At 47.1% G+C, this 26,827-nt stretch overlaps 2 protein-coding genes across 3 annotated transcripts in view; one reads left to right on the top strand and one right to left on the bottom strand.

Moving 5' to 3' along the window:
- Positions 1–734: 734 nt before the first annotated feature.
- Positions 735–10,902, bottom strand: STOML1 (stomatin like 1; the record flags this gene model as incomplete). Its single annotated transcript, XM_079699089.1, has 9 exons — positions 735–928; positions 1,455–1,667; positions 2,120–2,315; positions 5,355–5,558; positions 5,839–5,988; positions 7,053–7,159; positions 8,800–8,937; positions 9,007–9,118; positions 10,825–10,902. The coding sequence occupies 9 exons, from the start codon at positions 10,900–10,902 to the stop codon at positions 735–737; spliced, it is 1,392 nt and encodes a 463-aa protein (XP_079555215.1).
- Positions 10,903–11,557: 655 nt separating this feature from the next.
- The window catches only part of PML (PML nuclear body scaffold), a gene marked incomplete at both ends in the record, with an annotated part of 41,461 nt that continues 26,191 nt past the window's right edge, over positions 11,558–26,827 (top strand). Inside the window, 2 exons of one of the 2 annotated variants that reach the window (XM_079701403.1) lie at positions 11,558–11,692; positions 13,409–13,875. In XM_079701403.1, coding sequence (XP_079557529.1) covers positions 11,558–11,692; positions 13,409–13,875 — 602 coding nt within the window. The remainder of the gene's footprint in view (positions 11,693–13,408; positions 13,876–26,827) is intronic. The other variant, XM_079701404.1, reaches the window with a different exon arrangement.

Genomic DNA, 26,827 nt, shown 5'->3' on the forward strand with positions numbered 1-26,827 from the left:
CATTAGGTGCCCCTCGTCCCCCACTGGGGACTACAAAGTCTGCTGGGTCCTCCGAAACTCAGAGGCCTTGAACCTGTGGGCTCCCTTTCCTGGAGTGCTGGCCTCACCAAGAAATGAGTTGCCCTGGACAGGAGGGTATTAACCGCTGGCAGCAGGCTTTGTTCTCCACCCACACAGACATCTAGGAAAGTTTGTTTCCCCGGTGATGCTGATCCTCCAACGGCCACAAAGAAAATCTGAGTTTTGGTTTCCCTTAAGCTTTCATGAGGAAGACGCCTGGGGTTTCCCCTCTTCCCCCTGGGGCACTGTGTGCAGTAGCAATGGAGGGGACAGCGCTGGATGGCTCAGGCATGAAGCTCATGGGACAGCAGGGAGGGTAGGCGCTTACACAAGAACAGTGACAGACACAGTGGGGAATAGGCACAACGACAGCGCCAAAGTAGAGGGGGAGCCCAGGCCAGGCAGAGAAGATCATGCCCCACCAGGGCTCACGGGCAGCGGGATTGTGGCCGGTGGGGATTGGAGGGAAGGCTTTTGAACAGGCAGCCCTGGCTGGGCGGCCTCCAGGAGTGGAGAGAGGGACAGAGCAGGGGCAGCAACCTGGGGCTCTGGCCCTCCAGGAAGGGGCCCTGGGGCTGAAACCTGAACCCAATGGTTCAGGACTCCTCCTCCAAGATACCCCCGTGGCTTGGTGCCAGGCTCGGGGCTGGGCTATGGACAGTCAGCCAAACCTGCTACTTCAAGGCCCTGAAGACAGTGTCCAGCTCCATGAACGCAACCAGGTCGCCCTTCACCTTCAGCTGCCCACTCAGGTAGGCCTCCAGGGGCTGCAGCTCCCTGCACAACAGGGCCTGCAGGTCCTCCTCAGCCATCTCCAACACCACATCAGGCATGGCATCAGGCACCCCATGTCCCACCCTCCCTTGCCCTGTGGGGAGAAAGAAAACTGAGCATTAGTAGGGGGACGACTATGCTGCAGGGGGTAGAAGAGGTTAGCATGTCCCACTGGGAGGGGTGTAAATAGTGGTTAAGCATTCAAGTTCTAATACCCTGGGTTCAAGTCCCATTGGCTGTGTGACCACTCAGAGCCTCAGTTTCCAAACTGGTGAAATGGGGATGATGATAATCCCTAAATCATACGCTGATGATGATAAGTAGGTGAGATAAGGCACAAAACATGCTCAGCACTGAGCCTGCCATGAACAGGACTGCAACGTGTGTGTGGCTCTTGGTATAGGAAGCTCAGCCATCTGAGTTGTCCTGCTGACGAGGACAGGGCAGGGAGACCAAGGCCTGGATAGTCACTGTCTGCAAATGGCATCTGAGTCCCTGACTGCTATGGGTTTGCCCTAAACTGCTGGCAGGAGCAGGGCCCGGTCTGAAAAAGGACCATGGGTGGTAGGCGCTACAAGCAACCCAGGTGGGAAAGAAGAGAGCAGGGAGGGCAGCTGCACCTCTAGTGAGGTCCAAGAAGTAGATGCTTTGTGCGCCACTGGGCAGGACGACATTGAACTGGTAGCAGGCCTCGACCTGGCTGACCAGGGCCTCAGACAGGAAGGGCTTCAGAGCCGTCAGCAGCCCCTCGGCCACAGGCTGCTTGGGGCTGGACCTGGCACCACCACGAGGGGCAGATGGCTCAACCTTGTTCACCATATCCAAGGTATCTGCTGGGGGAGGCCAAGGGGATTGGGGAGGGAGGCAGAGAGGAGGTCAATGTGCTGCCAAGGTCAACGTGTGGCCTCCGTACCTTCACGGCAGTTCCCTCTTACACCCTCTTCAGGCCCACGTTCAGTTTCCTCAGAAGCTGCCCTTGAGTTTTTAGCCATAACCCCAAATCCCATTTCTAAGCTACCCCAGCCTTGAATCCAAAACTCTTTTCTGGCTGCTGTTGCTTCCTCCCATGGAGGCTCCCAAAGGCCTCCACATACTCAGACATCTGGACTCTTCTCACTGCCCTAGCTCTGGTCAGCTCTAGAATTGGGGTGGCCTGAACAGCTGGGCGGGGTGTGCACTGCACAAGCTGCTTGGTTAAGGGAACAAGTAGTAAAGTTCAGTCGGTGCTGGACACCAAGCTGAGCACCCTGGGGAGCACCCTCACTCTTTCCCTGAGGCTCCTTACCTGGCTCGGGGAGCGGGGCACCTCCTGCCACTGAAGACATGCCTCCTCCCAGGAAGTGGAGGGCCAGCTGCTGCAAGGTTATGTACAGGTTGAGTCCAGCTGGACTGTCCTGGGGCAGCTGGAGCACGACCTCCACTGCCAGAGCCACGCGGTCCACCTCCAGCCCCCAGGCCCTGGTCACATCGTTGATCTCCAGCTGGAGGATGGTGTGGGGAGAAATGGCACTCATTCAACAAACCTTTCCAGAGCACGTTCTTTAGGCAGGCTGGTGTGGCCATGGTGGCACGTGAGGCACCAGGCCTGCCCTTGAGAAGTTCCCAGCCTGGGACGGAGGCAGAGGGCAATTACAACCCAGCTGTGGGCAGCTGGTAGTAAGCAATCAGGAGAGGGTGTGGGGCAGGGAGGAGGGGGTGATGCCAAGAGGAGGAGGAATCATACAGGTGAAGGGGCATCAAAGGAGGACCTTTCCAGGCAATGGGAAGAGCAGGTGCAAAAATGCAGAAAGGAACACCTCAAATGTTCGGGGAACTGTGAGGAACCACAGTTCCATTTAGCTGGACCCTCAGTTGTGGCCTGGGACACCAGAGACAGCCAAGGGCTCAGAGGAGGCTGCTCCCGCTCACTTGGATTTATTCTGAGGCTCAAGGAGTCCCGCAGACGAGTTTAGCAGGCAAGTGACAGAGCAGTCCTGCTTGTTGCAAAGATTCTCTCGGCTGCTATGTGGACACTGGATTGGAGGGGCTGAGGGTAGAGGCATGGAGACCAGGTAGGACGTTGTTTCAAACTGCAGGCAAAAGTGATGCAGATGCGGTGTCAGGCAGAAAGGCGGCTGTGAGCCGAGACACACCAGGGGAGGGGCACAACTCTGTAAACTCTATTAAGCTACAGAAGGACACTAGAGAAATAGAACCGCTGGACTTGTCGGCTGCCCGGATGTGCGAAAACAAGGAGGGCGGTGAGGAGTTGGAGGAGCCACGTTTCTAGTATGGCTGCCTGCACGGATCATGAATGCGGGCATTTATCCAGAGAGCATACACAGAGGAAGACACAGATTTGGGGGTGGGTAGGGAAGGAATGGTGACTTTTTAAACACGTTAAGCTTGAGGTGTCTACGGGACGGCCAACCGCAATTGGATAAGTGGGGCCAGGAAGCAGGGCAGAGTGGGACTGGATCGGAGTGTTGAGAATAATTAGTGTCTAGAGTTAGCAGAAAGCCACAGCTGGGTAAGCTTTCCTGGGAGGTCACAGGTGAGAAGAGACCACTGAGGGAAACCTGGAAACAGAAGGGCAGGAGAACAGGGAGTAACCAGGAGTGTGGAATAATGGAAGCCCGAGGAAGCAGAGGATCCAAGAATAAGAGAAGGATGGGTCCGTGGAGTCAAAGGCTGCCTCCGGGTGAAGTAAGGGAAGGACTGAGAAGTGCCCCTGTGCTAGCAAGAGGGAGGTCACCATGAGGTCGGCAGTGACATCAGTCTTAGGAGTGTGGGGGGAGCCTGGATTAAGGACAGGAGGGGAGGAAGGAAAGGGGAGAAAGGGGTTAAGAGCTAGAGGGGGTCGGGGACAAAGGTAGAACATGTGTCCTTGCAAAAAGGCAAGAAGAGGCTGAACTGAGGGAGGGAGCCGAGTCCTGGGCCCAGAGCACTGCCCGGTGCAGAGGAAGCAGATGCTTCCAGTGAGACAGGAAAACAGCACAGATGTAGATGAGTTTGAAGGGATGATGCTGGAGGAAGCTGAAAGAGTTCTCACCCTAGAGTGTTTTCTCCTGAGGATTAAGAGGCAAGGCCTGTGGCAGAGGGACGGGTCGGGTGGCAATGGGGGAGGCTGGGCTGGGGCAGTGAGGGGCTGGCCTGGAGCAGCTAAGGAGGGCCCAGCAAGTGAGAGGTGGGGAGCGTGCAATCCCTCTAGAGGAAAAGTATGCAGAAGCGGGGGCGCGGTGAGAATGAGAAACGTATGCCTGAAACAGGCCTTAGGGAGGTGTGCTGGGTTTCCTGAGATTTCATTTTAACCAGGCACTGACCCCACTTTACCAGGAGCCAACTCAATCTGGGCAATGACCCTACATGACTCTAATGTCCTGGTATGGGACTCACTCCCTCAGATGGCTTCTCTTGGCTTTGCTGCACCAAAGCCATGTGCAACAAGGCCAAGAGCAATTTTCTCTTCCTAAAGGTAGATCAAAACGGAATGTGGTTTCATGAAAAAAAATTATCAAATTGTGATCTGGGTTGTATAAGACTGAGCACTGGATTGGGGGGTGGGGGGCACGTGACCTGGCTCTGGTCCAGCTCTGCCTTGACCACAGCTCTTAGGGGCAAGTCAAATAACTTCTGAGCCTTAGTTTCCTTCCTCCAAAATAAAACAATAATACCAGCCTTTGCAGCAAAATGTAAAGCAGAGATACACTGAGGCAGGCAAAATGCTATGCATATGAGAGCTCCTCTTGGGAATTTCACCCAGTAGATTTATTTCCTGAAAGGATTGCGACCTCCAGGACTGGCATTACCCCACTCCCCTTCCTGTCCTCTAACCCTGGAGAAAGCAGATCTTAGGGGAACGAGGGGAAACTTCACCCATGGACCCCTGCCAGGACATGGGAGAAAGCACAAGGTGAACGTGAGGAGCAGGGGACATGCCTTCACATGTGTATTTCAACCCCATCTTGTCACAGGAGGGATTTGAGGTAAATTCCAGTGTAACTGCTCACACTCAGAGAAGAGGCAGGAAAAAGGTCCAAATGTCATCATGTCCCTTTGTTCTCTTCAGAACAAAGAACACAAACCCACAAAAATGCACAGGCTGCCTTGGGGAGCATGGAATTCCCCTGAAGGTAACTAGGCCAGGAAGGCCCCTGCTCCTTTCACCCACCTGCCTGCCCCATGAGGCTGCTGAGTGCCCCTGAGGCCCAGGGTTGTCATGGCAATGCCTGCAGAGCAGTGAAGAGTAAAACCTCAGGCAGTCGGGGCAGGACCCAAGAATTTCTGTCAGGCCACTCCCCTGTCCCAGCCCCTTCACCTCTCAGGGATAGATTTGCCCAAGATCGCTATGGTCTGTGCCATCTTCTGTTCCTCAACTCACAGTCCCACCCAGACCACTGACTCTTCAAAAGTTGTTACACTCTTGGGACATAAGGCAAACTGAGTCCCAGAGTGATCTGGTGCTCTGCTAAAGTGCCCTGGCAGGCAGAGCTGGGCCGGGGTGCCAGCCACCGAACTCTGCCCTGTGTGGAACTGCCTACCAGGAGCTGGTCGCTGATCTTGAGCTCCTCCATCAGGATCTCCCACAGAGGCCTCTTGAGCAGAGCCTTGATCATGGCATTCTGGGCCATCATGCGTGTGGCTGTGTTCAGGTCCTTCACTGTCATCACCGACAGTACCGGGTCCCAGATGCGGAAGTAGACATCAGCCCCCACAGACAGCACAACCTCAGCCTTAGAGGTCAACTGTTGGGGGAGGCCATGAAAGAGGGGCTGGGGGCACAGGGAGGCCAGGCCCACTGAGACCACCCAACTTGACCCACTCGCCTGGTCACTAGCTCCTCAAGAGCAAAATGGTATCCCCAAGTGCGTGGGCTTAGGTATATGGATCAAGGATGTCCTCCCAGCCCCCTCCCCCTTTTTCTGGTATCTTCCTCATTTCTTACCCCTAATGGCTACTCACAGGCCAATACACCCAGCATAAGCCCCCACTCCCTCTGTCCACGGGAGCCAAGAAGCCCCTCACCATGCGAGGAGGGACACTGAAGGCTCGTGTCCTCAGATCCACCCTCTGAAAGGAGTCAATGAAGGGCAGGAGCAGAACCATACCGGGTCCTTGAGGGGTGCGGATCTGGCCCCGTCGAAACACGATCATGCGCTCATAGGTGGGCACAATCTGTCCGCAGCAGCAAGGGAAAGGGTTGAAAGCACTGAGCTGCTGCTGGCAATGATGTCTCCCCAGGTCCCTCCCTCACCTCTCTCCCTCTGGCCTTGTTCAGTGTCAGGTATCCTGAGCTCTGTCTTTCGATGAAAAAACCAAAGCTCTGAGAGGTTAACTGACGTGCTCAAAAATCACAAAGCCCCCAAGTGAAACACGCAAGATCTGAACACAGTTCTGAATGACTCCAAAAGCCATGCTCTCAACTGCCATACTGTGCTGACTTGATCCTCAGTGAAACCTTTCACCTCTGTGATCTGAAGCTAGACATGACTCAAACCAGGAAACTGTCTGCCCTTGTCTTAGTTAAGGGAAAAGCTGGGCTGCTCTAATAGCAGCCCCGAGCAAAGGGCTTTGCCAACTTCAGGTTCCTGGAGTCCTCAAACAAGGAAATATGTCCAAATTGAGAAATGAAGGCTCAGAGAGGCAGTGACTTGCCCAAGGTCATATGATATTTGTTTCAGTGGTAGTTTGGGGACTAGGATTTAGGACCTTCTAAGGACTCCCTTCGAGACCACCTCAAACCCCAAGCTTTCTAGAGACACTGGCTGTTGCCTGGGGCCGCACGGGGGTAGGCTTCCACCTTCACTGCAGCTCTCAGGTGCAATCCTCAACTCTAGCTCATCCTTTCCCATCTGCACCATCCCTTGTTGAAAACGAGGCCTGAATTCCTATTACTCATCACCTGCTGGGCCAGGTTGAGTGTTTTTCATTTCTAATTTAGCCTAACCCAAAGGGAGGAAGATATTTGTGTGCACCTTAAAGTCAGTGTTCAGACCCCCAAACTTGGGAGTTTGGGAAGACTTGTTTCTGCCACTTATTGGCTCCCAGTATGACTTTGGACAAGTCTGAGCTTCTGTTTCCTCAGCTGAAAGGTGAGAATGAACAATTCTTGTCCAGCCCATTTCACAGAGCTGTGATAATATTTGGGGAAAGGGGGCAGAGGATGGGGAATTCACCCACCAATGCCAAAGCTCTCAACATGGCCCAACCCTTCTGGGGGCTGACCCAACCAGCCTTACCTTCAGGGCAAACCAACCAGAAATGGGGAAGGTGATCATCAGCAGCAAGAACCCCAGGAAACTGATGAGGCCATGGCAGAGGCAGGAAGGCCAGCTCTGAGGTGCATCTGGGGACAAGAGAGCAGAGGTAGTCAAGGAATGCCGACTGGGTCTGGCAGGACAGCTGCTGGCTGAGTGGACTCAGTCAAGTGTACCTTTTGCCCACCTCCCCCTTCAGTGGCTCCTTACTTTTCAGGGCTAAGATGTTCTTTCCTAGCTCACAGTTCTTCACTCCACTTTAGTGCCGTGCCCTAAGGACCATCAAATACTCGCCTTGCCTAACACTACTCCCATATCTTTGGGCAGGTGCTGGTTAAGGACTGTTCCTTCCTCCCATACACCAAAACAAATCTGTCCCAAGTCCCACCCTCACAAGGCCTCTGCTAGACAGTAGTCATTGGAGTTGAGAAACCAATCACACGATGCTCTCCTCACTGGGCTGAGCAGGAGTCAATCCTTTTGTCTGATTTATATTGCCTCCCATAGCTGGCAAAGCCAGGAGTACCTGGGCATCTGTAAGCACACGCTGGGTTGAACTGAATGCTGCTGGCATAACACCTCCTCTACTATCAGCCCCAGAAGTGTGCTTTCAAGGAATCCTTTTGGAAACAGCCTAAGGCTATCTGGTGAGGGGAGAAAGCACAACTCCAGGTGGCATCACTGGACCTTAGCTTAAAGGGATAAAGCATCAATTGCTTTTCAACAGATGCCAGAGATGAGGACAAAGATGTTCTTTCCTAGCTCACAATTCTTCACCCCCCTTTAATGCCCTCTGGGCCATACCTCACTTGAAGCAGCTTCAGGTGAGAGGTGGGGGACAGAGAACTAAGAAAATGAGATTCATCTGAACCACAGGTCCCTGGCCCCGTGAACCAGAAGCCCAGAATGGGAGTGAAAGCTGAGAGAGCCCCAGAATCTGGGAGAGGTTATTTTCTGCTCTCTTTCCTCTCCCCACCCTGAACAGAAAGCAGACAGGAGCCTCGGCTCCACACTTCCAGGAACCCTATACTTTTGGGCTCTCTGAGCCCCAGAATGCTAAATCTCCTTTCCTGCCTCGTTCTGACCCATGTGGCCCCTGCAGGAAAGGAACCCTTGGATAGGGGCAGCTGTCATTAGAGGAGGATCACAGAGGGGCCACATCCTCTGGGGTTTTGGTTGTTAGGCTGTGGCATGTGGGATCTGGCCTATGGGCCAAGGAAATTACTCAAGGATTTGGAGCAAGACAGGGCCTGGAAGACATGACAGGCACCTGAGGGCCTGCACATCTCCACCAGGAAACAGGGAGATGCTCAAGCTTAGGGAGTCTAGAGGTGCCCCCTGAGGTGAAGATTCTGACATTTCTCTGCAGCCAAGTGCCCTTGGCGTGCTGGTGACCTCCTATGCCTAGACCTTAGTTTCTTTCTAGGCAAAATGGAAACCTGAAACCTCTGGGCTGATAAAAGCCGAGGAGAAACGACGTGGGGCGAGGCTTCTTGGAAGATGAGAGAGCTCTGGTGCTGCAGCCCCGTGGCCCTAGGAGGGCTGGGTTAGCAGTAGCATCCCAGCGCCTGATCCAAGCCCTTCTCCATATTGTGGAGACCCCCTCTCGGTCCCTCCTCTTATTAGGATGTGAGCGCGCAAGACCGGCTGACTCCTGAGAGGCAGAGAGTTCGGGCCCAGGGGTGCCAGCCGATCTCTCCCGGGTCCGCTGTGCTGGGCGGCCACTCACCGGCCCCCGGCCCCATGCCGCCCGGCTCCGGGGACGAGCAACCCTCCTGCGAGCCCAGGAAGCCAAAGCTCGACTGATGGAAACGGTAGAAGTCCCCCAACGGCAGCGCCCGGGACCCAGACCTGCCGAGAATGACTCCTAACGGGGGTACGCCCCGCGCCCCATCACGGTACGGAGCCTGACCAGCCGACCGTTACACCGCCCCACCCCTGCTGGCCGCCGTTTCCGGTTTCGCCCGCGCGGCCGTGGGCGGTGGCCCTGGCGCAGGAGGAGGAGGCAGGCCGGGCTCGGCTCTCACCGTCGCACAGCGCCCCCTGCGCTGGAAGGACCGAAATGCGGCCGCGGGGCAGGGAGGGAGGGTAGTCTGTGTTCCAGGAAGCCCGCAGGAGCCCGTCCTCCTACACCCTGCTCCCACTAGGCCTTAGAAAAGGAGCAGAAAGAGAAGTTGAGCTTTGTAAGGGGGTTTTCAGGAGCTGAATCTTCTCCAGAAGCAAGGAAATGCTACCAGTCTTCTCAGCACAAGCTCAAAAACTAGGGACGGATTTTGGGAAGGTTGCCCTTATGTGGAATTAGGTTTTCTCCAAGGCATGATAAACAAATTATTCCTCTTTGTGTCCCCCCTCAGCCCAGCAAGCAGGGCCTGGCACAGAGTGGATCTCAGTGCTTATCTGTTGAATGAAGGAGTAGCCAGGTCATTGTGGGTCAAGGTGGGGCAGGAGGGCCTGAACTTGGGCACAAAAAGAAAGAAATTTCATGTGCAGACCTCAGGGAGCATGGCAGAGTAAGGAAGGAGGGGATTGCACAGCGCTAACCCAGGGCAGCCCTCCAGAGCATCACAGAGGTGAGATCTCAGTCTTGCAGTTGCAGAAGCAACATGCCCCTTGATCCAGGTACCCAGAGGTAACTTGTCTCTCCATGGCTTGAGATAACCCAAATGCAAATGGTGAATTTACTCTGAGAAGCATTCATTTCCGACAAGGTATTGGGCAGGCTGTCTTCCAAAGCGGGCAAAGAAATTAATAAAGCTTTCCTTGTCTCACACATGCCAGCCCTCAGGCCCCTCAGTCCACTTCCAGGTCCCTTCTGCAGATGGCTGCTTACCATCTTTGGCTTTTACCGGTTTGATGGCCTGATTCTAAACCCCTGGGGGCACTGATCAAGCTGCAGGGTAGGGTAGGCTCCTGAGGCTTTGCACTGTCCCTGGGAAGTTAGTTCTCCCCGCATCCCCCCACCCCCACCCCAGCCTATAAACTTTACAAGAGATAGGCCCCGTCACCATCCCTCTAGTCTGTCCCGGACTGGAACTGAGCACAAAATGGGTACACGGGAGTCAGCACAGTGACTGGGATGCTTTGAAGTTTGAAGACAGGGGTATTGGCCCAGTGATGCCACCTGGGGTTGTGCTTTCTCCCCTCACCAGCTTGGAGCTGGGCTTCTCCTTTGGCCAAGAGCTAACTTGCTCTCTCCTCATTTTTTATTTATTTATTTATTTATTTATTTTGGTTGCGTTGGGTCTCCGTTGCTGCGCACGGGCTTTCTCTAGTTGCGGCGAGCGGGGGGCTACTCTTTGTTGCGGTGCGCCGGCTTCTCATTGCAGTGGCTTCTCTTGTTCCAGAGCACAGGCTCTAGGCGCGCGGGCTTTAGTAGTTGTGGCACATGGGCTTAGCTGCTCCGTGGCATGTGGGATCTTCCCAGACCAGGGCTCTAACCCCTGTCCCCTGCATTGGCAGGATTCTTAACCACTGCTTCTCTCCTCACTCTTCTCATACCTGCCCATCAGCTCTTCCCATTCCCTCCCCACTCCCTACTGCCTCAGATTCACCAGCCCTTCCAACTATCACACAAGGCATCATCTTGTTCCCCTCATCTCCACTCAGTGTCCTCCTAGTGTCTCTGACTCGGGTCTCTACCCACATCCCCCGGCCACTATCCTAGACCAGGCCACCTGCCCCTAGGTTGTCAGAATGAGTGTCCCAATATACACTACAGATCATGTTGTTCCTCGTTTCCAAACCCTTCACCGACTCTCTGTTGCCCACAGTACTTGTCCATCTGCTTAGCTATCACCTTGCCCCAGCCCACTCCTGGGTCGACATTACTCATGGGTCCCCTCTTAAATCTGAAAATAACCAAAACTGAAACTGAAAACTAGTTGTTTTTTCTCCTGTTTCAAACCTCCATGCCTTTGCATGTGCTGTTCTCTCTGCTTAAAGTGTCCCTCCAATTTCTGAATCCCTGGCGAATTCCCACCATTCCTTCATGTCCCAGATGAGGGATCTCCTTTCCAGCCAGTCTCAATACTGTGTGAAAATCTCCTTTTGGGGGCCTGCTCCTCCATTAGACCTGGGGTTCTTCCAAAGTAGGAGCCACGTGTGGCTCATCTCTGCGGCTCCGGCTCCCAGCTGAGGGCTGGCACAAAGCTGTGCCAGTGTGAGATGAATGAATGTTTCAAAACCGAGGGCGGGGGCTGCCTCCTTCCAGGTCAGCTCTGACACTGTCCAGTTGTGCGCCTACTCCTATCCTCCCTCTCCCTCCTCCCTGCTCAGGGCGAGTCTTCAGAACCCACAGCCGACTTCTCCGCCCCTAGAAACGCCCACAGCTCGTGTCTCACTTCCTCTCGGGAGGCGGACCCTCGCGGGGCCCCTCCCCTTTCGGACGCTTCGACGCTTCGGGAGCTCAGACGTCAGGCGCACGCCTCTGGTTCAGCTTCTCCCGCCCTTCAGCATCAAAAACGAGAATCGAAACTGCGCTGGATTCCATGCAGCAGGAGGCTGTACCCGCCCGATCTCCGGGGCCCCAGCAGGACCCCGCACTGCCCCACGCCCCCACCATGCCTCCCCCGGAGTCCCTCTCCGAAGGCCACGAGCCCAGCCACAGCCCCACAGAGGTACTAGTACTGCGTTTGGGGAGATGGGGTTCAGGCTTTGTTGATTTTCGTTGGGGGAGATGTGGGGAGGGACAGGGGAACTTGGCCAAGCACCTTAAAGAGTGACACAAAGAAGGAAGACCAGGCATGAGGTCCTGACCTTCTCGGTTTGGGTCACGGAAAGTAGAAAATGGGATGAGGATAAGTTAGGGGGGGCCTCTCTGGGCTGCGATTCTCCACGAGCAGGGGGGTAAGATGCTGAGGGTCAGTGGCACCCCGGACCGGACTCTTCCGCCCCCACGCTGGGACCTGCCTCTTATCCCCTGCCTCAGACGTCCCCTGCCTCAGACGAAGGACCACCTGTTAGGGAGAGTAGTAGCCTTATTGCACCGGCCTGGGAACCCCCAACAGGTCCCAGGTGTGGAAAAACAAGAACCCTAGTTCCCAGATCAGAAAGTGGGAGAGAGGTGTCTTGGCTAAGGCCTCAGAGTTCCTGTGGTCTCTCCTTTAGGAAGCTTCTTGGATCCTTTTCTTGGAGCACCTTGCTCCCCTAACCCCCATCCCCAAGGGGTTTATTAGGGGTTTATTAGTCTTCTGCGCGAACTCCCTAGCTACCCCCGACCCCCAAAGGAACTACTTAGATCAGTTGCTCTATGTTCTTCCAGGCCCTTTTTACTGTCCTTCATGAAAGTACAAATAACACCATATTGCAGTAACTTTCATTATTTGCATTTACACCTAGGAATAATATTAACAATACTAGTTAACATTTATGAATATTTCTCATGGGCCAGGTATGGTATTAAGCACTTTTTTTGTGGTAAAATGTTATCAAATATATATATTATGTATGTTTTCTCCATTTATAAGTGTACAATTCAGTGGCATTAAATACATTCACAATGTTGTGTAGCCCTCACCACCGTCTATTTACAGAATTTTTTTATCCAAACAAAGTCTGTACCCTTTAAGCAATAGTTCCTCATTCCCCTCTTCCCCCAGTGGCTGGTAACCTCTAATCTACTTTCTCTGTGAATTTGCCTAGTCTAGATATTTCCTATAAGTGGATTCCTACAATATTTGTCCCTTTGTCTCTGGATGATCTTACTTAGCATAATGGCTTCAAGGTTCATTCATGTTGTAGCATGTGTCAGAATTTCCTTTTTAAGGCTGAATAATATTCCATTGTGTGTATATACCACATTTTGTTTATCCATTCATCTCTTGATGGACACTTGGGTCGTTTCCACCTTTTGGCTATTGTGAATAATGCTGTGTACAGAATAATGAATGTACAGGTATCTGGGTACTTATTTTCAGTTCTTTGGGGTATATATCTAGGTGTGGAATTGCTGGATCATATGGTAGTTCTATGTTTAACTTTCTGAGGAAACATCAAAGTGTATTAAGCACTTTATGTGAAGTTATATGATGTACACTTAATGAATCTCATTTTTAAACTTAAGTTCCTTGAAGGCAGGGATTTGTCCTATACATCCTTGTATCTCAGGGCCTAGTACTGTGTCTTATGAGAAGTAGATGCTCAGTAAATTGTGGAGTGAGAGTGGGAAGGCCTGAGTAAGTGGAGGATTGGGGTACTGATAAGCCTGGGTTTTGCATCATCCAATGACAGCCTGGTATGGAATAGGAAGTCCCACTCTGAGCCTCCAGCCATAGGGGCGGGTGTCCACTAGGTGGGAACTCCTGGGACTTCAGATCTCATCTCCCTCTCTGATCCCCCAGCAAGCCACGGACGAAGAGTTCCAGTTCTTGCGCTGCCAGGGCTGCCGGGCAGAAGCCAAGTGCCCCAAGCTGCTGCCTTGTCTGCACACGCTGTGTTCAGGATGCCTGGAGGAGCCAGGCATGCAGTGCCCCATCTGCCAGGCGCCCTGGCCCCGAGGCCCTGATGCGCAGGCCTTGGACAACGTCTTCTTCGAAAGCTTGCAGCGGCGCCTGTCGGTGTACCGGCAAATCGTGGACGCGCAGGCACTTTGCACCCGCTGCAAAGAGCCGGCCGACTACTGGTGCTTCGAGTGTGAGCAGCTCCTCTGCGCCAAGTGCATCGAGGCGCACCAGTGGTTCCTCAAGCACGAGGCCCGGCCACTGGTGGAACTCCGCAGCCAGTCGGCGCGGGAGTTTCTGGATGGCACGCGCAAGTCCAACAACATCTTCTGTTCCAACCCTAACCACCGCAACCCTACGCTGACCAGGTGAGCAGGCCTGCCCAGGGTGGGGTGAAGCATCTAAGAGCGAGGTAGAGGGTGCGGGGAGCAGAGATCCAAAGTCTCACAGCCGGGAACTTGGGTCAGGGAGCTTCTAACGTCTTGCAACTCAAAATAAGGTCCACAGACCAGCAGCATCAATAACAATGACCGCAATTTATGCTGTCCCATGCGAATGGGTGGATAGCAGTAGTTTCCAATTTTCCCTTATAAGAAATAATGCTGCAGAATCATCTTTTCACCCATATCCAGTCATTTCTTCAGGATAAATTTGTAGAAATGCCATTTCTAGGTGAAGGGTTATGAAAGTTTTACATTTTGATATGTTGCCAAACTGCCCTTTAGAAAGTCTTATAGTGGAATTTTCCAGAAGCACTGCCATGGAGTCTCAGTATAGCTGGATTCTAGGATGAGATGTGGGTAGTTAGTTTCTGTCTGAAAAGTCAAAACCAAACAAAGCACTTCCTGGGAGTGTCTGTATGAGAAAAAAAAAAAAAAAGTCATGTCCAATATTAATGAGTTTTACTAAACAGCACAGGATTTTAATTCAGGATTTTTTGGATAGATAATACGTTTATATGGTGCAAAAAATTACAAACAAAATTTATAGAGAGGACAAAGTCTCCATTCCACTCTGTCCCCCATCTGCCTAATACCCACCACTTCTCCCTCCCCCATCCGCGTTTAACCACGGTTACCAGTTTTGAATGTTTCCACAGTTTGTGAATATACATACACACAGGTAGGAGTATATAGTCTTATAGGTCTTATTTTTTCCCCCTTTAAGCAAAAAGGTAGCATACCTATGTGAACTTTTAATACTCCCCCCCCCACCACATAGATAGCTTGTATAAGATTCTTGGGGATCTGCTTGCAAAGTGAAAGTATTCTTTGCCCATTGAGGGCACACTCAGACAGAGCTCCATTCCTGCTAAACTGACTGTGGCTTGCTTACTTCCTGCTTGGAGATTTACCACCTGTACTACCAGATTCCTCCACAGCTGATACTATTGTTTGAATTTGGATTTCTTTATTTATTGTTAAGGTTGAGGTCCAGTGGCTTTTCATATGTTTGTTGGCCATTGAGCTTCTTCATTTGTGAATTGCCTCCTGAGGTCCTTTGCTTGTTTGTTTGTTTACTTTTAGGAATTAGTCTTTAATTGTAAGAGCTTGTTATAGTGCAGATATTTTTCCTGTGTTGACCTTTGTCATTCATTCAATATGAGGTGTTGTGTTTAAGTTTTTAGTTTTTAGTTCTATGTAGTCCAATCCATCAATCTCTTCCTTTATGGTATCTGGCTTTGATCATCCTAGGAAAGATTTTTCCTATGCCAATGTTGAAAATATTTACTTATACTCTATTTTAATAATTTGTTTTTATAGTTAAATTTTTCATTCCCATGGAATTTATTTTTGTGTGTGGTATAAGGTAAGAACCCTTGCTTTGCATTTCTCTCCAAATGGAAAGCCAGTTCTCTCAACAACTTTTATTGAATAATTCACTCTTTTTGTTTGTTTTTTCCCATTTTTTAAAATCGAAGTATAGTTGATGTACAATATTCTATGTTACAGGTGTACAATATAGTGATTCACAATTTTTAAAGGTTATACTTCATTTATAGTTATTATAAAATATTGGCTATATTCCCCATGTTGTACAATATATCCTTGTAGCTTATGAATAATCCACTCTTGCTTTGATCTGAAATGCCCTTTTAATCTTGTACTAAATGTTCATGTAGTCATGAATATGTTTGTAAATCTCTGTTCTGCACCAAACTATTCTTATGCTAATCCTTACTACTGTAAGGAGTTCTGTAGCTTTATATTTGATAGGGTGAATTCCCATTCTTCTTCAAAAATAATTTTGCTTTTATAATTTGTACAGTTGCTTTTGCTCTTACAATTCATGCAGTTTCAGAACTTACATATTCATTGAGATTTTGACTGAGATGACATTAAATCTTGGAAGAATTGTCCTCATCTCTGGTTATATCTTTGGGTTTTATAGTTTTATTCACAAACATCTTGAAATTTTAAATTATAGTTAAATTTATAATATGTAATAATATTATGAATGGAATTTTTTCCGTTATAATTTCTAACTGGTTATCATTAACATTCACTAATGCTATTAATTTATGTATATTTATATTACATCTAGCCACCTTATTGGGCTCTTTTATTCTTGTAAGTTTTTCAGTTGATTTTTTGGATTTTCTAGGTAAACAGTCATATCACCTACAAATAATAAAACCTTTTTTCTTTCCAGTATTTATACATATTACCTCTTTGTAGCTTTGTTTCATTGGATTGGCCAGAACTGCCAGGACAGTACTGAATAATGTGAAGCAGTGGTTAGAAAAGGCAACTTTGTCTTGTACCTATCTTTCATGAGAAAGCTTCTTATGTTTCCTTGTTTAGTATGATGCTTATTATTGATTTCCTCGGGTGACTTTTAAAAATCACATTAAGAAAGTTGCCTCCCACTTCTAGTTTTCTAAGAGTTTTGTTGTTGCTGTTATTTTGTTTTATTTTTAACTCAGGAGTAGATGTTCTTTTGGACTCTGAAGATGTCCTTTCACCTTTTAATATGATGAATTATATCAATAGGTTTCTTTATGTTGAACCATTCTTTAATTCCTGGGAGGAAAAAGTCTATTTGGTCATGATATACTATTATTTTAATTTCTAGCTAGATTCCATTTAGTACTGTTTAGGCTATTATTTAGGGTATTATCTATATTTATAAATGTGATCAAATTTTATGAATATGTATGATTTCCTTGTCAAGTTTTCTTATTCATTTGATAAGACAACTCTTTCAATGAGTTTGCAAGCTTCTTTGAACATGATAATATGTATAAATTGCTTAGCATAGTGCCTGGCACATATTAAATACTCAATAAATGTTAAAATGCTACTCTGATAATTTCTCTGCTGTAGACTAGTTTAAAGAACATAGCAATTCAAGCTTATAGAAGTTTCTTGAAAAACTATCTGATACAGGTACCTTTTTTGAAGAGTAGGTTTTTTCCCCCTTTTTTTTGGATCTTGAATTAGATTTTTTGGAATGTTTTCTAGTTCATCCTGAGTTATCTTTTATAATTTAAAAATCTCCTCTATACCTGTAATTGTGTCCCCTTTCTTATTTCTAATGTTGTATATTTGTGGTTATTTTAGTGATCTTTTCAAAGCACTAGCTTTTTGGTCTTTCCTTTTATTGCTCACTGATAGTAATGTTTTCCTTTTTTCTAATTAATCATTTTGTTTTTATCATCATTATTTTCTCTCTTCTACTTGTCTCTCATTATTCATCATCTAACTGAACACTTAATTCATTTATTTGTTATCCTTATTGTTTAATACGTTCTCCTGTGAATATGACATTGGCTGCATCCCATAACTTTGATGTAGTGTAATCATAGTCAATCATTTCTCAAATATCTATAATTTCAGTCTTTTCTCTTTTTAAACATTTTTTCTTTGATAGAAGAGTTTGGGGGAGGGAGTTTTCTAAAATTTTCAAGTGGCTTGTGATGTTTGATCTTTAAATATTTGATGTTAATTTCTACAGTATGGTCACCTAGTATTTGAGTTATATCTGGGACTATACTGATGTTTTCTTTGGGGCCTTGGACCATATTCTGTGGACTAGCATATTCCTAGGATTTTTTAAAAATGTGTGTTCTTTGTAGAGATATATCATATATATCTCTCCTCTTTCTATTCTGGTTTAAATTTTTAACAAACATATTAGAACACGTGTGTCTGTGTGTGTGTGTGTATCTCTCACCATCAAGAGTAGATTACAACTGTTCTTCCAGATAAGATAAAACTTTTAGCATACTTTTTTTTCTCCCCTCTTACCACATTCAGATATAGTTGAAATAACATGAAATTTTAGTTCTAGATATTACCAAATTTTATGTCTTTTCTATTCTAAGCATCCTTTTTTGACAGTTATTAAGTGTCATCATCACATTATAACCCACTTGTTATCTATAATCTTAGATTTTAATTAGTTTCATTGCTCACAATAATTTTTTCTATAACATATCTTCCTCTTTCTTCAATTATTTAATGTTATTAATTTCCCATTTGGCTGGAATACTTCAAGTAATTTTTTTTTGGTTGCTTTTCCGAGTTTACTTTCTGGAATCTTGATTGTCTTAACTTGCATGTCCTTCATTTGCTGTCACATTTATTTTTTAATTTATTTTTTATTTTTATTTTTGGCCATGCCACGCAGCTTGTGGGATTTTAGTTCCCTGACTAGGGATCAAACCTGGACCCTCAGCAGTGAGAGCACGGAGTCCTAACCACTGGACCGCCAGGGAGTTCTCTGCTGTCACATTTAAAGGAAAGTTTAGCTAGGTGTAAAATTCTGAGGTCACAATCACAAATCTTTCATCTTGGAGTATATACACATTGCTTCATAAATTTGTGGCCTCCAGTGCTGCAGATGAGAAATTTAATTATTATCTAATTATTTTTCTTCTGTGGGTAATCTGTTTTTGTTTGCTAAGGATCTTTATATAATTTTTCTTTATTCTTGAAAATGATTGATCAAGCTATAGGTCTTTTCTTTTTTCAATAATCCTCTCTGACATTGTTTAACTGAAAATTCAAGTCTTTCTTCAGCTCAAAGAAATTGTCTTCTACTTTTTTATATATTGATTTCTGTTCATTTGCTTATTTTTTTCTTTTTATAGCTATTGTGTTTGTGTGTGTGTGGCTTTTTTTAAATTAACTTTTTATTGGAGTATAGTTGATTTACAATGTTGTGTTAGTTTCTGCTGTACAGCAAAGTGAATCAGTTATACATATACATATATCCATTCTTTGTTAGATTCTTTTCCCATATAGGTCATTACAGAGTATTGAGTAGTGTTCCCTGTGCTATACAGGAGGTCCTTATTAGTTATCTATTTTACATATTGTACTGTGTATATGTCAATCCCAATCTCCCAATTTATCCCTCCTGCCCCACTTTCCCCCGTAACCCTTCCCCCACTTTCCCCCATAACCCTTAAGTTTGTGTTTTACATCTGTGACTCTGTTTCTACTTTGTAAATAAGTTCATTTGTATCATTTTTTTAGATTCCACATATAAGTGAGATCATACGATACTTATCTTTCTCTGCCTGACTTATTTCACTCAGTATGACAGTCTCTAGGTCCATCCATGGTGCTGCAACAATTGCAATCATGTTTTTTTAATTGCCAAACAAGGTCAGTGTTCTCAGGATGCTTTTTCTTGTCAGCCTGTTCTTGTTTTCTCAGTGTATGTTCTTAAATCTCCCTGGAAAACAAACTTAGAATTTTTAGAAGGTTTATGTTTCCTATATTACCCTTTTTTTCAGTGTGAGCCAGGAATCAGTTTGGTCCCCATTTTGGCTGCTGATTCTCTTTATAGGTCCTGTGGTTCTGTGTTGTCTGCTCACATGTAAATGTGGACATCTAGATTGCACAGTCTTAGTAGCTGATAGGGGCTGGCAGCAACTGTATAAACCACAGTTTACACCTCCTACCCTGCAGTGAGGATGGGGCCTCTTCCAGAGCCCCAGATGGTGGTAGCTTACAGAGTGCTTCACCTCTAGTGTGGGGGGTGGATTTCTCCACAGTGGGCAAGGTACAAGGGGCAAGGAGGTCCAGCCAGCAAGAGGACAGGATTCTTTTCCCTTGAGCATGGTAGATGGCTTCAAAAACCTGACAGTATTGCTTAAAAATCATACACACACAGTCACAATTCACAGTTGTTTCACAATCTACCAGTGGTTACTAGAAAAACTCGTTTCTTCTGCACAAAACCTTAGTGTCATAAATAACCCACAACTTCTTGCAGGTTACAAGTCAATAATAAACCGTTTCCTCCTTTGACATTGAGCTGACTTAGGGCTCACACTGGGGAGCAGCATCAGAAGTGGCTTTAAACTTTCAAACTCAGCCTGGGAGTGTCCTCCCTGGGACCATTGGCATTTGATCACCATACCTGTGGAGTCCATTCTTTCAGCCCACATTCCTACTATGTAGCAAGCCCTCTGCTAGGTGCTAGGGTATAAATACAAACAGATACAGCCCTGGCCCTCTGAGGTCACAGTCTGGTGGAGGAACCAGATCTGCAATTAACAATCAAGGCTGCAAAGTGCTTCAAGGAAGCCTGCTCACCATTGTCACTCTGTGCTGATAGTTGCCCTTAGGACAGTGTGATAAGACACCATCCTCTCCCTCATATTTTCCCTTTCCAGACGGCTGTGTGTGCTCAGTTATTTAAGGGCAGAAGGAAGAAGGAAGGGAGGCACCAGGCATGTGATCTCAGAAAAGGCCACTTACCCAGCCTGGATTGGCTGGGGATGGCAGCTTCCAAGGGGGTGTCACACTTGGCCTGGCCTGTAAGGAAGCAGAAAGGGGAGGGAGCATGTACAAAGGCAGAGGCACCAGCAAGTCTGCTGCATTTCAGGAGCTGCAAGTAAAGGCTGTGCAGGAGGGCAGGAGCTGGAAGGGTGAGCTAGGGTCAAACATGGGAAAGCTGGAGGAATTCGCACGCTATTCTACAACTTCCGGGACAAAGAATGTTCTCAGTTTGCTCCATTTTCCTGCAGTTTACTCTTGTACCAGTGAGTATCCTGTAGAGCACAGTGTGAATGGACCTTTGGGGACTCTGTTGGAAACCCACTGGTGGTATTAAGGCAGAGAGTGGGATAATATTCAGATCCTCTTTCTGCACTCTGGTACTTTGATTGAAGTGGGCAAGTTTAGGAGCAAGGAGACCAGGCTTTTTTTTCTTTGGCTGCATGCTTATTTACATTTTACCCTATTCCATAAAGAATTTGAGATTTACCACCTTACCGTTGGATATATGACCCAAGCGGAACTGAAGCAAAGAATCTGGACCTGGGGAAAGGGAGCCGCATTAGGAGGCTGAGCCATGGTGCAGGTGGGGGTGAGACCTGCAAGAATGCAGAGGTGGCAGCATGGGGAGAAGGCCAGAGTGTCACACGGCCATGGCCTGCCTAACCTGGAGGTCAAGGTGGCTGCCAGCCTTTTCATCACATGTGCTGGGGAGCGCTGGGGAGTGCCTTGCAGCCAAGGGTAATGGGGGTTTAGGGCTGTCGATGGAGCTGAGACCCATGTTGGGGTGTCAGATCCCAAAGCTTGGCTGGATGGAGTAGGGGAATTAATCCAGGACCATCAAAACTTGTAGCAGGAAAAAAAAAAAAAAAAAAAAAAAAAAAAAAAAAAAAACTTGTAGCAGGAAGAGCTTTAGTTACAGTTGAGTGGGGAAAATGAAAGACCTATTATTCAAGTTTGAGACGTATGATGAGATCATAAACTGGGAAAAGAGCTCCCAAGACCAGAAGTTGGAATGATTGGCAACAGGTGGGGAGAGGCATCCTGGGCAGCCCAGGGGAGGGTTCAGGGCAGAGGTGGACATCACGCAGTGGTGGCAGGAAGCAGAGTACAGGGGACAGGCTTAAAACCAGCCTTGAGTGACGCTCCCCGATCCCTTGGTACCTGGGCAGCGCCTTTCAATAGGAAACTGAAACCTTTTCCAATATGGTCAGAGAATGGGCTCTTCTGGTTGGATTTGACCTCTTCTTAACACAATAAAGCACTTTCCTGTCTTTTGAGATGTTTTTTCCTGTGCTGTTACCTTACTTCCCAGACCCTCCTATAAGATTATTGAGGAAGAGAGAATTGTTGCAAGAGGCCCAAACATTAACGGGAGCTCATCCCCAAATAGGAGATCTTATCCGAGCCAGGGCCAGGACAGGACGCAGGATTTCTGACTGCAGACCCTGCAGAGCCTGTCCTGGTGCTGCCAGCCTCCACATACAGGTAGTTTTCAACTAACAACCTGGCCGAGTTGCAAAAAAAGGATTCTACAAGTTGCTTGTTTCGAGCTCAGAGTGTATCTTCCCTTACAATTAGCTTATTCAAAGGAAGCATGCTAGTTAAGCAATGTTAAATTTAATTTTCCTTGACTTTGATGAAAGAAAAAGATACTAAAGTAAAATTAGACTTGCTAAACTTCAAAGAAATATTTCTTCATCCTAAAATATTTCCTAAAAGACCTCTCTAAGATTAAGCAAAAAAATTACCAAGGCATCAAGAGGCTGGAGCCATTATATTTTGTATTTAATGAAATGAATCCATTTTAGACAGTAACAAAGTCTTTGCCGTGAAAGATCAGGATGGTCCACTCCCATGTTTGTAGTCTTGGTTCCATGTCACAATGGCTCTTATGCACAGCACTGGTCCTTTCACTTTAACACCACTTTTCGTGGATTCTTTGTTTTGATTCGGCTCTTGGTTGGACGGATGTTGTCAATCAGCAGTTTTTCTCAAGAAGGACTTCTGTGTTCTGAATTCCTAGAGTGTCTTGGTGTTGAGAATGTCTATCAGTTGCTTTTACGCTTACATGACATCTTGGCTGGGTGTAATATACCTGATCATGGTCTTTCCTTTAGAGCTTTGTAGACTTTGCTGCATTACCTTCCAGCATCAAACGTCCACCAGGAGAGGCCTGAGGCCAAATTTATTGGCTTTTTCTGTCTCGATGCCTAAAGATATTTTTCATTCCTTAAGTTTATCAATTTAACCAAGCTGTCTTGGTGTGGAGCATATTGTATCAAATTATTCTGAAACCCAGCTTGCTCCTTTAGTTTAAAAATTCTGTTTATTTCAATGAAATTTTCTTACATAACCCCTCCTCCTCTTTCTTCCTCTTCCTTTCCTTCTCATTTTCCTCTTGCTCTATTACCATTAGTATTACAGTTTTTAATTTATGATTTTATTTTTTTCTGATTAGTAATCTTAAGAGTATTACCACGGTGTGGGGGAAACTTAAATATTTAGTGAGTATTGAATGAGTAACAAAGATCAGAACCACAGTATACACTCAGAGCTACATAAAATAATTTTATACCTATTTTAATAAAAGTACTTCTGGAGAATATCAAAATTGTTTGTGTCACATAAGGAGTTACTGCTTGCTTCCTATGTCACCAGATTCTATTAACATTTAATGATTAACTTTATAGTCATTGAATTTTGTAACAAATGCCTGCTTTGGCTTTTTTTTTTAAATAAATTTATTTATTTAATTTTTTTATTTTTGGCTGTGTTGGGTCTTCGTTGCTATGCACAGGCTTTCTCTAGTTGGCGGCGAGCAGGGGCTACTCTTCGTTGCAGTGCGTGAGCTTCTCATTGCGGTGGCTTCTCTTGTTGTGGAGCACAGGCTCTAGGCGTGCGGGCTTGAGTAGCTGCGGCATGCGGGCTCACTAGTTGTGGCTCACGGGCTCTAGAGCACAGGCTCAGTAGTTGTGGCGCATGGGCTTAGTTGCTCCACGACGTGTGGGATCTTCCTGGACCAAGGATCGAACCCGTGTCCCCTGCATTGGCAGGCGGATTCTCAGCCACTGCGCCACCAGGGAAGCCCGCTTTGGCATGTTTTACAGTTTGGATTTGTTCTGCCAAAGCTGTTAGAGTTGGGGAGGTATTTTGAGATAGGGACAACTAAATAGAAGAGCTGTGTGTTTATACCATATGTTGTTTAATACAGTATTAAGTTATTGTTACCTTAATATCCAATAGCATTTTTCTTATTCATGGCTCTAGTTAATTGATTGTTTCAGCTATTTCCATCTCTTTTGCTGTTTTATTTCTTGAAATTAGGTTGGATTTAAATGAAATAGCTTAATCAGATTAATAAGTAATCACTATACTTATCTATGTGATAAACTTTGCCTTGTTCTTTTGCAACATTTACTGGCATGTAAATCCAAATTGTGTTCATGTTCACTAATATCCAATACTATATAATTATAGTACATTATTATAAAACTCAGTGAATTTGCCCAAGTGATCTAACTTTGTTCAAAAATTGAATCTCCTTCATTAACATATTACTTATGTGTTACTTAAGATATTGCTTGCACTTGATACTATTCTGACTGTACTTCCAAGGGGCATCATTGCAGTCACCTCAATGTATGGTGATAATCACTTTTTTTTTTTTTTTTTGGCTGCTCCACGCAGCTTGTGGGATCTCAGTTCCCCGACCAGGGATCAGACCAGGGCCCTTGGCAGTGAAAGCACAGAGTCCTAGCCACTGGACCGCCAGGGAATTCCCAGATGATCACATTTTAGAAATACCATGTGGTGGCACTGGGAAAGGTTGATTGGAGAGACCAGAGGCAAGGACGCCTATTAGGGGACAGTGCTAAAGGAGATAAGCCATAACTGGGGCAAGAACAAAGGCAGTATCAATGGGAACTGATGGGACAGATTTAGGAACCAGAATTCTACCTTAATCATCTCTACATTCTAGCCCCATACCTGGACATAGCTGGTACTCAGTAATTTTTTTTAAGTAAATGAAGGTAGACCTTAACAAGACTTAATAATGAGTCATTGTTGAAGCAGTCGAAGAGGGGAGGAATCTGGAATTCCCCTTGATCTTTGGCTTGAGTGGCCTTTGAACAGTAGTGCCATTCACTGCCATAGAGAGGGCAGGAGAGGCAGGACACCCATGCAGCAGTGCATCTGCTACCTACTGAATGAGTGACGTGGCCCAGCAGAACACTGTCCACCATGGATGTGCCAGTCTTGAAAGCAGAGACCTACATAGAAAAGAGTGGGGAAGAAAAACTACAAACTTTCTCCTCCTCTTTCTTTTTCTTTTCTTTTTTTTTTTTTTTGTGGTATGCGGGCCTCTCACTGTTGTGGCCTCTCCCGTTGCGGAGCACAGGCTCCGGACTCGCAGGCTCAGCGGCCATGGCTCACAGGCCCAGCCGGTTCGCAGCATGTGGGATCTTCCCGCGGCACGAACCCGTGTCCCCTGCATCGGCAGGCGGACTCTCAACCACTGTGCCACCAGGGAAGCCCTCTTCCAGCCCTCTTCCTCTTTCTTGGGTGTGGGACCAGCATAAGACCATAGTGTGAAATAGACAAGGCTTCCTCCCCTCCTCTTTCTTTGCTGTTTCTCTCTTTTTTTTAAAATTTATTTTATTTATTTACTTTTGTTTGTGTTGGGTCTTCATTGCTGCTCGTGGGCTTTACTCTAGTTGCGGCGAGCGGGGGCTACCCTTCGTTGTGGTGCGCGGGCTTCTCACTGTGGTGGCTTTTCTTGTTAAGGAGCACAGGCTCTAGGTGTGCAGGCTTCAGTAGCTGCGGTGCGTGGGCTCAGTAGTTGTGGCTCATGGTCCCTAGAGCGCAGGGTCAGTAGTTGTGGCACACGGACTTAGTTGCTCCACAACATGTGGGATATTCCTGGACCAGGGCTCGAACCCGTGTCCCCTGCATTGTCAGGCAGATTCTTAACCACTGCGCCACCAGGGAAGTCCCTCTTTGCTGCTTCTCTTAACTTCTGTTATCTTCCTCTCTCAGACCGCAGGTTTTCCTATCTCTGTCACCACCTTCTCAACTAATGAATAGTTGGAGGAGGGGAGGTCAACAGGAATAATGCTTTCACTCTCTTGGAGCATCCCAGTCTCTACAATTACTCATCTCCTCTCCTGGTTTCAGAAATCTTATTTCCTCAACTGTGTCACCCTGGAGATGGCAGGAAACCAGCCTCATTAAATGCATCCATACTACTGTGTAAATGACTGATGGATCCCTTTAATTACCCTCTAGCTAATTATTTGAATTTCCAAAAGAGGCTACTCCTTTCCATACTCCACCAAAGTGAGAGCTCCCATCAACCCTTGTTGAGATGGGGGCGGTGAAGTGGAGAGTTTTTCCGTCAGCATTCAGGCAAGCCAGGCCCTGCCCTGGAGTTTTGCTCTGGGGCCATCTCTCCTCCACTAGTCCTGTTTTCATAGGATTTTTGCTTCCTGCATTCTGAGTTATCCTGTTTCCTAGGACAGCAGAAGTGCCATGTTGCTCTGGTCCTACTGGGAAGTGTGGCTGGTCTAGGGCGGCATGTCCCTACTGGGAAGGGAACAGCCCAGAGACCACACTCAGTGGTGACGTTTCCTACTGCCTGAGGTTGAGAGGCTCACCCACCAGCAGCAGGGCTCTCCCCTGCCAAGTGTACATATGCGGTTAATGCCCCCTCTTCTTTCACAGCTCCAGAATGTCCAATGTGTATCTGGCACTGTGCTGGTCACTTCACATACACCAGCCCCTTGTCTTTGTAACAGTCTATGAGAGAGTATCCTTATGCCCATTGTATAGATGGGGAAATTAAGACTCAGAGAGAGAAAGTAATTTACTCAAGGCCTCATAGCTAGGAATTGTGGAAGAGCTCAGATTCAGGCCTAGGTCGGGCCACCTCCAGAACCCATGTCCTGTCTACTGTCACGTGGCCTCTGGGATGGTGGTTTAGACACAGGCAGCTTTTGGATGGGAAGACTGAGAACCCAGGAAACATGTTGGGGTTTCTATTAAAATATTAATCATGCAGTCAATTCGCTGAACAGTCATAAAGGGATAAACCAAACAATATATCATAAGGTAGAAGAGAAAGAGCTTGTTGTAATTCCTAGAGGGGATGTTCTTTTACGGTTCCCCATTGCCTCCTATTTAAAGTCCAAACTCGTTTGTTTAGAATTGATTACGGAAACTTTTGGAAAATCTCAATAAGTAAAAAGGGGGAGGGAAGAAGAGAAAGAGGTAACTACTATCAATCTAGACTTTTTCCTTTCCTTCCTGCTGTCTCTGTAATCATCTAAAACAGAATGGACAACACTTAGGGTTACAAAGTGTGCTTTTCTTATAATAGGAGGTCATGAATGTCTTTCCAAAAAATAGATAGTTTTGAATTTTCAGGCAGCTGCATCTGTTGATAGTATGATTTCTTCCACTTCTTCAGTGGTTATAAGGTCTTTACCATCATGAGAGTAAATAGTCAACTGTTATATCTCCATGGTGTTATTTTTCATATTTAACTCTGATTCATCAAAAGTATATCTTGGTGTAGTGTATGAAG

This window comes from Hyperoodon ampullatus (assembly GCF_949752795.1).
Source record: "Hyperoodon ampullatus genome assembly, chromosome: 3".
Classification (NCBI taxonomy): Eukaryota; Metazoa; Chordata; class Mammalia; order Artiodactyla; family Ziphiidae; genus Hyperoodon; species Hyperoodon ampullatus.